The sequence below is a fragment of the Mastigoproctus giganteus genome, chromosome 2 (assembly GCF_048544385.1).
Source record: "Mastigoproctus giganteus isolate SK-2022 chromosome 2, ASM4854438v1, whole genome shotgun sequence".
NCBI lineage: Eukaryota > Metazoa > Arthropoda > Arachnida > Uropygi > Thelyphonidae > Mastigoproctus > Mastigoproctus giganteus.
The window spans coordinates 189,674,960-189,687,162 of record NC_143576.1 but is presented as its reverse complement, the minus strand read 5'-3'; the positions used below and the strand labels follow the sequence as shown (position 1 = coordinate 189,687,162).

The 12,203-nt window shown below is 36.1% G+C and overlaps 1 protein-coding gene across 1 annotated transcript in view; it reads right to left on the bottom strand.

Moving 5' to 3' along the window:
- Positions 1–1,753: 1,753 nt before the first annotated feature.
- LOC150089854 (BTB/POZ domain-containing protein 7) overlaps positions 1,754–12,203 on the bottom strand; it is a 360,234-nt gene continuing 349,784 nt past the window's right edge. Inside the window, exon 8 of the mRNA XM_090390112.1 lies at positions 1,754–1,897. Within this exon, the coding sequence (XP_090246238.1) occupies positions 1,754–1,897 (144 nt within the window). The remainder of the gene's footprint in view (positions 1,898–12,203) is intronic.

Sequence of the window (12,203 nt, the reverse complement as noted above, 5' to 3'; positions counted from 1 at the left end):
AACCACAGCAAGTAGTGGATGTATGCTAACCACAACTGCTACCTTATGGAATACTTGGTATAAACTTTATGTGGTGTGATAATAAATCAATGGATTATACATCTAACTTTGAAAATATTTTTGACCATTATTATTTTATAATCCATGAACCAGTAATGACTACTGGAACACAATAATAATGGAGTACCACTAAAAACAGCACTTTTATAAACAGAACTGTGAATTTTAATATTATCTAATAATCATACAAATTATATACACACATGCAAGCATTTTAAAGGTATGGAACTGCTGTAGGATGAACAAACAAGCTGGAGTTACAAGCCATAAAGAAAAGGAAAAGAAATAACCCTTGAATATGAATTAGCCTTGAATGGCTAATTCAGTATGATTTTTTTTTTTTTTTTTTAATATATATAAAACATTATATCAATTGATGACAGTATCAAAATAAGAATTATATGGTTAAGAAAAAAATCAATGGCTGGGATCAAAATTTGATTTGGTTATCTAAATGCTCATTATTTTATAAGTTGAATCAAGTTTTTGAAAGCAGCCAATAATTCAGTTATCAGAGTTATCATAATACTAAAAACATTCTATCATTAATTACAGGAAATATGGTGCGAATGTGTGGATTCCAACGTGAATCTTCTGTTAAGTCTTTCAATAAACATTGGTTACATTTAACAGATAAACAATTTGGAAATCATCCACATTTTTAGCATCCAAAATCATTCAAATATTAATATATTACTGAATATCCATATGACCATTTTATGCCCACTTGACGTACTTTACCAATCGCAATAAGCTGCAAAATGGATTCCAATACCTCTATTCATATACGATAAACCTTAATCATATTCTAAAATGCTAATTATGAAACTAGAATAACTTACTGAATCTTTTTAAAAGTATAATTTTTATTTTCAAGCACTTTATACCACAATCATAACTTATAACGATAACTGAATAAAACTAACGAAGCAGAAATAAAATTTCTAATGGAAAGTATCAATTCTTTATAGTTTTTAATCCTATCCTTTCTCTTCTGTTCAATAGTGAATGTAAAGAACACATCACATCTTAAAAGTTCATCACTTAAATAACACTGGAATGTTTAGAGCACCCTAAATCAAATACATATATTTCAAGATATTCCTTAGTTTCTATTTACAATCCATTAAAATACCACATTTCAACCTTTTATTGGCTGTACTCAAGCTGCTCCGTGTACCTTCTCATATCACCATCACGCAATCCAAGTATGATAGATAAAACACATTTGGGGAAAAACACATTTGCTGAATTTATTGTGCCTGAAATACTCATGTACATGATATCCCGCCATTTATTTATACATTCAACATGAAAGGAATTTTATAGTTGGTTAATTTTTATTTTTATTTATTAATTTTTTTAACTGATTGCCTTTTCATATCTCTCTCAATCTGTTACATACTACATTTTGAAAAATCCTGGATTAAACCATTCATTTAACATACATATACATAAATATTCCATTTTTAAGGACAACTCTGGAAAAATTTGGAAACCCATTAACATGTTGCATATGTATCAAACCCATTCTGTAACAAACAAGTGCAAAAATTCTCTTAAAAGCTTTTCAATTAGTAATTAATTTTACATAGAAGAAATCAATATCTACATTATAAAAGTTGACATGGAAGACAAAATGCCAGCAGAATTCCAATATAAATTATAAAGTGTAAGGTGAAAGAAAATCCCACTAAAACATATGAAGTGAAAATCCTGCTCCCACATCTGAAACTGCATTTGATTCTGCAATATGAATCTGCTCCATTAATGATGTGGCCATGGCAATATCAGGAATGATTTCATTAAGGTGGTCACTGCAGCAGCCTCTTGTTATCTAGAAGAAATAAATCATACTTCAACACAAAAGTGGAAGCCATACAATAGTATAAACAATTACTGTTATATGGGATAATTAGGCAGTAACTAAGAAATATAGTATGCTGTTGTTTGTTATTTGTTTTTTTTAGGAGCATTAGCAACTAAGGCCATATTGCTCCGGGATATGCGGTGGTCATTCCCTGACCTTTCCGTATCCTCCGTATTTGGTGGTGACGGGCTCGAACCCCGGTCTAATCAAGAAGCGTGTTCTACGCACTGCTGCTCCTTCCCACCTGGCTACGGAGGCGCTATAGTATGCTATCCTATATATTATAACATGCTATCCACCATACAATGTTATGATATGTTAAAAAATATAGCTCCTTAACTTATGGTCAGATACACCAATGGAATTTGTCAAAAATGTCTTGTGTAGGCATATACTTATCATAAAAAGTTAAAGTATTACATCTTAAATATACTGTACACTATATAAATACGCTATAATCACGTAGGAAATGAAGAGAACTAAGAAGTTCATTAGGCCTTGGATTAGTACCAAGACAAATGCAGATCATGAAGAATCAATGCAGTGTGCTAGTGCAACAGGTTCTAGATAATTTGGGCTAAGAAGTGGCAACTGAAGTTTAACCTTGACAAATGCAAAGTACTGCATATGGGTAGAAGTAACCCCAGAGAAACATACCAACTGTGTGGTACTACCCTTAAGGTGGTAGAAAATGAAAAAGACCTGGGAGTAACTGTGCAGTCAGATATGAAGTTTTCTGAACAGTGCAGACAGGCTGCCAAGGCAGGTCATGGGGTTTTGTCAATGATATATAGGAATTTTTCTAGCAGGGAAAAGGAGGTGATTGTCCTTCTGTGTAAGGCAATGGTCAGGCCACGCCTTGAGTACTGTTTACAGGTCTGGAGGCCTCAATTTAGGAAGGATATAGATTTGCTTGAGTGTGTACAGAGAAGGGCAACAAGATTGGTGAGGGGAATGAAGGGATCCTCTTACCAAGAGAGGCTTAGGTTCTGCAAATTGCAGTGGCTGGAGACTAGGCACGCGGTGATCTGATTGAGGTGTACAAGGCTTTGAATAGGCTGAGCACGCTGAATTCTGATGGGATCCTTCCACTTGTTCAGATTACGAACCTAAGGGGGCATAAATTCAAATTAAGAAAAGACAGATGTAGAATGATACAAAGAAGCATAGCTTATGTATCATCTACCCTCACAAAAAATGTAAAATAAAATAAATAAATAAATAAAAAAAAAACTATTTCTCTCTAGTTTTATATTTTAGTTAACTGTTCCTTCTAAATGTTTATTTAAGCCCTCTATAAATCCAGCATAAGCTTACTGACTCTACAAGGCTATGTGGTAGCTGAGCAGTCAAGTGAAATGGTACACTTGTACATGTGTTTGAGTTGATGTTTGTTTGTTATTTGGATTTTAGGAGCATTAGCAACTAAGGCCATATTGCTCCGGGGATATGCGGTGGTCATTTCCTGACCTTTCCGCATCTGGTGGGCACGCGCTCGAACCCTGGTCTAATCAAGAAGAGTGTGCTATGCACTGCTGCTCCTGCCCACCTGGCTATGGAGGCGCCTGTTTGAGTTGATTGGGGTTCAGGCCCACATGACTGCTAAATATAATGTTCTTGAATTCTCTCTATCCTGACCTCCTCTGACTCTATATAACCATCCAAGAGTATAAATAGGAAATTTATTATTATTATTATTATTTTGTTTTATTCCAATAGTTAATTACTCTTTAACCAAAGCTAAACTTTCCTACATTCAGTCCACAGTTATCTTTTCTTAATTTGATTCCACATCTAATTGTTGTATCAACCTAGAAAGAGAAAAAATATAAATCCCCCCCCCCCCACACACACAAATCTGCTCAGCCCTTTTAAGAACTTCAACACCTCAATCAGATCCTTCATCTAAATTCCTAATTTCCAAACTGCAATTTATGGAGCTGGAATCTCTTTCTAGAAGAATATCTTTTCACATTCACAACTGATCTTATGCTGTGCTTTGTACTTTTTCAAGCAAGTAAATATATCAACTTTCCTAAACCAGGGAATTCAAGATGCAATCTGTATATAGGGTAATTACCACATTATCTTTACTAGAAGTCTTATATATCACTGATAGTAGCCCACAAACTGCACCAGCTGCCTTACTTCACTGTTGGGACTTCATATCAACCTGTATTACAAACACCCAATTCCCCAGTTAATAATTTAACTTGGGTTACTATAAGCCATACACACAACAGATGAAGAACCTTGTATTTACTAGCATCATTTGTTCAACTCTTACTGCATCAAGTCATGCTTGTTCTCACTGTTAATAATCCTACCATCACTTTCCTCACTATCACAGACCACCAAGGGAACCCACTCATAATGCTAGTTCATTGTGTTGTAATGTATTAGTTCATTTGGAGTAATGCCCATTTATAAGCACTCTTTATTTCTCTCAATTAACATTTATTTATACACTGTAACAACTTACCCTTAGTTTTGGGGTTTGTTGTGGACATTCTTCTAGTGATGGTAACTAAAGCTGCCAGCTGGAAGTGTGAACTGCTATAGCCAACATTCAGGTCCCACTCATGAGTCAAGTGTGCCAAAGGCTCACATCTGGTGAGTATGGGCTTGGCACACCCAGGGTTCTGAGCTGGATATCATCATTCTTCTCTTTCTTGGTGATTTCCTTATCTCTCTCTCTCTGTGTGGGTAACTCAGAATTTTTTTTTTTGGCTGGTGCAGTAAAAGCCTCAGGCTTCCTTGTGCCATATGGCTAATTATAATAATAATAATAATAATAATAATAATAATAATTTCAGTAACAATTAAATCCTTTGCTTGTACCTACCCACTAGTGGGACTGTCAGTAATCTGAATGTATCACCACATCAAAGACATAAATTGCCATTAATGCCTAATATACAGAAGGTGACATCCATATGTGAACCAAATGTAAGCAGGGTCAAGCCATGGCATCTACACCACAGAGGAAAAGTGGTGGAATGAAATTCATCTCCTGATGTGATATCAGTGCTCTGTTTAATGGAATCCAGCAGTTATTTCTTTTCATTCATATCATGTATGTTATCCATACACTGTATATTAAGGTACTGGGCATTCTGTTGGTGGCAGACGCAGTAATTAGAAAAATGAATGGCAATATGGCAGATAAGAAAATTTTTTAATAAGATGAGAAAAAATACACAGAAAAGGAAAAATTTTGGTGTAAATACTTCATGTATTGAAGTGGTAGTGGTTGCATCTTTATGAAAAGCTGCCATTTCACTATATTTTTTTTTTTTATCAATTTAGTAAATATATAAATAATGAATATTTATGTAAATATATAAATTGCAGAATATCTGTAAAATAAGTGCTGTATTTTGATTTTCATTAAAATACAGAAATCAAGTATAGTTACATTGCTTATAGTAAATAAAGTACATTTCAAAAAGTTCAGTGATCATTACATTCTGAGATACAAGCAATGAAGAAAGGTATCTTTTATTACTTAATTAGTAATTAACTAATAAAAGATAGTAAGTAAAAAAAAAAAGAAAAAGGTGAATTAGTTACTTTTCACTTCTATTAATCACAGAAAATGACAAAATTCATTTCAATTTAGAAAAAAATTGAATGTATATAACGCAATGCATATATTACCTAATGTTCAGTGTTAAGGTTGAGGGAATGTTTAGCCTACTTGCTTAGCTCTCTTAGGTCATTGCTCTCCTATGAGATACATCATCTACAAACACTGGCCAAAAAATTACAAACCTTTATTCGGTGTTGAACTGGCTACCTTTGTTTAGAAAACAGCAAGTGTGCAGTGCAGCAGATTCTATAAGGTGTTTTAGTGAATTTTGGTCTAGCTGTGACCATTCTACTGGCAAAATATTGTGCAGCTGCGACAAAGTCGAGGAAGAGGACTTTGCTGCTGAATCTATCTCTCTCTCTCTCTCGAGTATACCACACATTCTCAATAGGATTGAGATTCAGGTGAATGTGGGGGCCAGGGAAGATGGTGGAAATCAGTATCATATTCTCCAAACGATTCTTGCAGGATTCTGGCACGATGCACTATCATCCATAAAGTGGCCATAACTTTTGGGATAAACATTACAAGTGTAACATTACAAGGTACAGTAGATGTGATACAAAATTCAGGTACTCCCAGGATGACATTTGACCTTCCACCAGTATTAACAGACCCTGGTCTGTGTCAACAAAACGTTCCCCATACCATGATCCCATCTCCAGGTGCTTGGGTTGTCTTAACAAGGCAAGCAGGGTTCTTGTCGCACACTGCCTATCATCAATGCAAAACAAAGTGTATTGTGATTCATCTGACCATGTTACTTTCTTCCCTTATTCCACTGTCCAATCACAACCTGCTCAGCACCATTGCAAGTGGATTTTTTTGTTTTTCTCTGAAAAAAAAGTAGCTTCTGCCAATACATAATTTCAATTCCTTGAACATGGTAGAAGGTTAAAATAGGGCATTTGGTTGAATTCAAATGTTATTTTCTGCATCGTACTCTAAGGAGGACTGTATGAAAAAATTGGACATACAGTCCTCCTTAGAGTACGATGGATTTACTCTCTAAATACTGTTTTTCTGCCACAAATTACACCTTTGAGATGTGGAGGAACTACTTGCTTTCCAGTCTTTAAAAACCTTTGAGATGGATGCTTTTGAGAAATCAGTTGTCTTTCATTTCTCGAACTGTGGCTCCTGCTAAACAATCACTCATAAATAAGGACTTTTCAAATTCCAATAGATCATGTTTTCCCCATTCTGGCTTCCGATTACTGCAGCTGAACAGACTGTGCAGTCTTTATACTCAGTCAGCAGTCATTTATTATGTGATATTTTGATAATCAATATAATTATTGTGTAATACAAAATTAGTAGCTAGTTAGCAGTTAATTCTACATGTGGTCCCACTCATAATGTTAATGTTGTCCATTTCCATACGGAGTCTGTTAAGCTGCACTTATATTTTCTGACAATGATATCGGTTTCCTTAACCTCCCATCTCATTTGTTGTAACTATTTAACATTTTATTCTAAAGGTTGTGCTTGTTATATGTCTGCTCATACATTTCTTATTAGATTTCCTATCTGGAATCTCATTTGGCTCGAAGTCTCCTTATCCCTATTCTGTTGAATTCATTTGTTGCCCCTATCACTCTTCCAAATTGACAGATCACGTGAAATTTCTGACTTTCTTTCTTTGAAGCATGACTTTCTCAGTTTATCTTTTCTAACAGTGAAGTAACTTTCCTTGGTGATTTTAATGTTTACAACTGCAGGTGGCTTCAATTTTCTAATTGAATGGATCCAGCTGGTAGAGATGATGAATTTTTCGTTATTACTAATGACCTTATATAACTTTCTCATTTGTCCACTAAAATACCAGACAACACAAAACACATAACCAACACTTTTCAACTTTTCTTTAGCAATAATTCTTCAATTTACATAGTTAATGTTAGTTGTTCTCTATGTATCCCAGGTCACAATTCTCAACCTCAGGCTGTTTGTTATTGAAAGAATCAATCCGTATGATTTCTTCCCTCTTCTTTTTGGTCTTAATATTCACTTAGATCATGTTAACGAAATTATCCTTGTATAGGGTGGCCACTGAAAGACTGAAGGGTTTGAAAAAGTCATAACTTGTTCATTTTAAATCTTTTTTATTTTATTTTTTTAAAGGTTATAGAGCATCCCTTGGAGATTAAAATGTGGCCACTGAAAGACTGACCACCCTTTCAGAATCTTCTGAAGCAATGTTCTGGCGATGCCTAGTTGAGCAGAGCGATGACGGTAGAGGCAGATGGATCCTCAAGGACACTCTGCTGTACAGCTTCCACCGCTGCGTCAGTGCGCACAGTGCACTTAGGACCTCTTCCCGGAAGATTGCCGACTGATCCAGTTCTTTCAAACAGGGCGATTAAGTTCCGAATCATGTTATCGCTAAGAGGACTTTAAAATGTTACCGGTATTTTCTCTGAGTTTCAATAATTGATCTTTCACTGGAATAGAAAAACCCAACGAGTTTTACTCGTTGCTGGACATCATACGTAGCCATTTTAATCTCCAAGGGATGCTCTATAACCTGTAAAAAAAGAAAATAAAAAAGATTAAAAATGAACACATTATGACTTTTTCAAACCTTTCAGTCTTTCAGTGGCCACCCTGTAGAAATAAATTATTTATTCCATATTCTAACCTAAACTAAAACACAGTAAGTCTTCATGGTAAGAAAGTATGTATATCACAATTGGCTTACATCCAAATCTTGGGATGTATTTTCTGTCTTCAGTAAAGTTCACAACAGTTGTAAATAAGTTACTAATGAAACAAATTCAATTTTGAACAGTAGAGACTCAATATTATGAGATCTGTTATATTTATATACAGATGTATCCTTCATCATCATCATTATCATCAGCCGTTTTCAATCTACTGCAGGATGAAGGACTCTCCAGCAACTTTCCAGTTCCTTCTGTTTTGTGCAATGGCCATCCATTTACTACCTACAAACTCATGAATTTCATCTGTCCATCTCCGTCATTGTCTTCCAGGTTTTCTTCTAGTTCCTCTTGGGTACCATTCTGTTATTTTCTTAGTCCATCTGTCATCACGTCTTCAAGCTGTGTCATCACGTCTTTGAGCCGAGTGGTCAGGATTGGGAGTGCAGTAGCACATGCTCTTTGAGTAGACCGGGGTTCAAGCCCCTGACTGCTGAATACGGTTGATCTGCCAACCCGCAATGGACCAGTGTGGCAGATTATGGTCCATCTCCCTCAGCATGAATTATTGAGGAGGCTTCCATCCTGCAGTGGGTTGATAATGGCTGCACTTTTTTTTTTTTTTTTCAATCATTACATCCCTTTCTGTGGCGTACCTGTTCATCATTACTTTTGTTTTAGCTATATTCATCTTTAGTCCAAAATCTTACTAACTCTGCATAACTGATTAAGATTTTCCTCTAATCCATTGGGATCATGGCTTATGACCACAATGTCATTTGCAAATCGTAAATGGTTTAGGTACTCTCCATTCACATTAGACTGGTCACAGAAAGGAGTCAATGTTCTGAAAGCTTCCTCAAGGGCAGCAGTAAACAACTTCGGAGATGTCTCCTTGTCGTATTCCTTTCTCAATTTTAAATTTGCTGCTGTCTTTGTCTAGTCTAATAAAGGAGACAGCATTCTCATATATACTGGATTCCGGTTATTTGGGCCACCGGTTAATCGGGGCAGCCGTTTATTTGGGGCAAATCTTAAAAAACAGAACCCAATCGAGAAAATAGCCAGGGTTTACTTTGTTTAATTGGAGCAACATGCCGTTTAATCAGGGAAGGAGACGGCAGCATTGGAGATTACTCTACGATTGTCTCAGACCGTACCACGTGGTTTGGTTCGATTTCTGGAGGTCACAATCATAAAACAATTGAAAACTATTAGCAGTCACCTGTTTATTGGGCTTTTCTGTTAGTGCAATCTATCATAAACGGATAGTAAACTTGATCTTATTGAATTTGCAATAATACCGACAGCTGGAATTCTGTTGGTTATTATGGTGAAATGTGTTTACACTTCCATGTAATCTTCAATCATATAAAAAAATAAATTTTCAGAATCTTCTCTTCATTCCTTTTTTTAAAGCTTCATAATTTGTTACTCCGTTCTCACTTGCGAGTATCGTGTTACTTGCAATTTGTGCGTGCCGTGTTCTTTATTATTGATTGCTTATCTTTTTACTTTTTTAAATTTTAACCCCCACCCACAAATGTCAGTGAACAGAAATTTCAACTAGTTAGTATATTAATACATTAATACAATTAATACATACTGTAACACATTACAGTATGTATTAATTATTCGGATTATCACATATATTCTTCTGATTTTCACGTAACATTTAATTTTTTAATTGGTAAGGTAATAAAATAAAGGGTAAATTTGTGCTTAATATATCTTTACTTTTATAGCCTGTGGATAACACTCCTCTTATTTTTGCTAATTATAATCGCTGTTTAATAGAATTAAAATTCAATTTACAAACATAGTAGTAGTAGTGGCATGTGATGCAAGAAAGCAAGTGTATGAGCTTATGCAGCATCAGCCAAAAAAAAAAAAAAAAAATCACACCATTCCCTCCAAATGCCTGCCCAGTTCTTCCTTAAAATTATTCAACCTATCAATTTCCACAACGACAGATGGAAGTTTGTTCCAGCAATTAACCACCCGCTGGCTAAAGGCAAATTTCCGCACATCTATTCTACATCTGTCCTTTCTTAATTTGAATTTATGCCCCCCTAGGTTCGTAATCTGAAGAAGTGGAAGGATCCCATCAGAATTCAGCGTGCTCAACCCATTCAAGGCCTTATACACCTCAATCAGATCACCGCGCAGGTGCCTAGTCTCCATCCACTGCAATTTGCAGAACTTAAGCCTCTCTTGGTAAGAGGATCCCTTCATTCCCCCTCACCAATCTTGTTGCCCTTCTCTCTACACGCTCAAGTAAATCTGCATCCTTCATAAAACGATGCCTCCAGACCTGTACGCAGTACTCAAGGCGTGGCCTGACCATTGCCTTACACAGAGGGACAATCACCTCCTTTTCCCTGCTAGAAAAATTCCTATATATCATTGACAAAACCCAATGACCTGCCTTGGCAGCCTGTCTGCACTGTTCAGAAAACTTCATATCTGACTGCACAATTACTCCCAGGTCTTTTTCATTTTCTACCACCTTAAGGGTAGTACCACACAGTTGGTATGTTTCTCTGGGGTTACTTCTACTCATATGCAGTACTTTGCATTTGTCAAGGTTAAACTTCAGTTGCCACTTCTTAGCCCATCTGCCCAAATTATCTAGATCCTATTGCAGTAGCACACTGCCAATACTGTCATTAACAACCCTGCCAACCTTTGTATCATCTGCAAACTTCGACATTAAGCCTGATATACCTTCATCAATATCATTGATAAATATACAAAACAACAGTGGACCCAACACTGAACCCTGTGGGACTCCACTAATAACATTAGTCCACGAAGAGCAGCACCCATTGATTACCACCCTCTGTCTTCTCCCACTTAACCATCCTTTTATCCATTGTAGCAACTTACCCTCAATACCATTCTGCTCCAATTTGTACAATATTCTTCCATGCGCAACAGTGTCAAAAGCTTTCCTGAAATCCAAATATATGATATCAAAATTATTTTTTGCATCCAGTTCCTTTGTAACCACATCATAATATCCTATCAAATTTATCAGATAAGACTTTCCCTTAACAAACCCATGCTGTGTCTGCAGTCTTGTCTAGATGATCCTGCAATGCATCTTTAACCAGTGACTCCATTATTTTATCCGCAACAGAAGTTAAACTTACTGGTCTGTAATTACTCGTGTCACCCTTCGATCCCCCTTTGTGAATTGGGGATACATTTGCACATCTCCAGTCTGTGGAAACCTCCCCTGAGTCCAAGGATGCTCTCATAATTATGGCTAAGGGTTTGCTTAATTGCTTTGCCACCTCCTTTAATATAACTGGATAGATTACGTCCACCCCAGGTGCTTTTCTTAGGTTTAACTTCAACAATTTCTCCTCCACTTTGCTCTCAGTTATTACAAAATCATTAAGTATCCTGCTACAATTTGATAACCTTCTGCCATTTTCAAACATTAATAATTCCTCATGTGTGAATGTAGATGCAAAATACTCATTCAGTTTGTTTGCTCTCTGAGCAGGATCATCAACAGTCGAACCATCGATGTCAAGTGGACCAATCAGATTCATCCCCTTCCTTTGAGGGTTTATATAACTGAAGAAATCCTTGTTTTTCTTAGCATCTTTTGCCAAAGATTTCTCGTAATCTGCCTTCGCCTGCCTAACCTCCTTTGTGACCTGATTACAGACTAGCTTATATCTGCCATAGGCTTCTGAGTAGCTTGATAATTTATATGCATCCCGTGCATTTTTCTTTTCTGTTACGAATCTCATTAGTTCATTAGATAACCATTTAGGCCTAAACCATGAACAAAATTTCTTAATAGGTATGAAACTTTTAGTACCATCCACGATTAATTCCTTGAATGCTTCCCACTTAGAATTACTGTTGGTAACATCGTCAGTTGATCCCACTGTACAGAATTTAAAAACTTTCTGAGACCACTGTACTCACCTTTACGGAAGCAAAAACCCTTTCCTTTACCCCTGATGGTAATTAACTCTTTAAGTAAATCCCACATCAG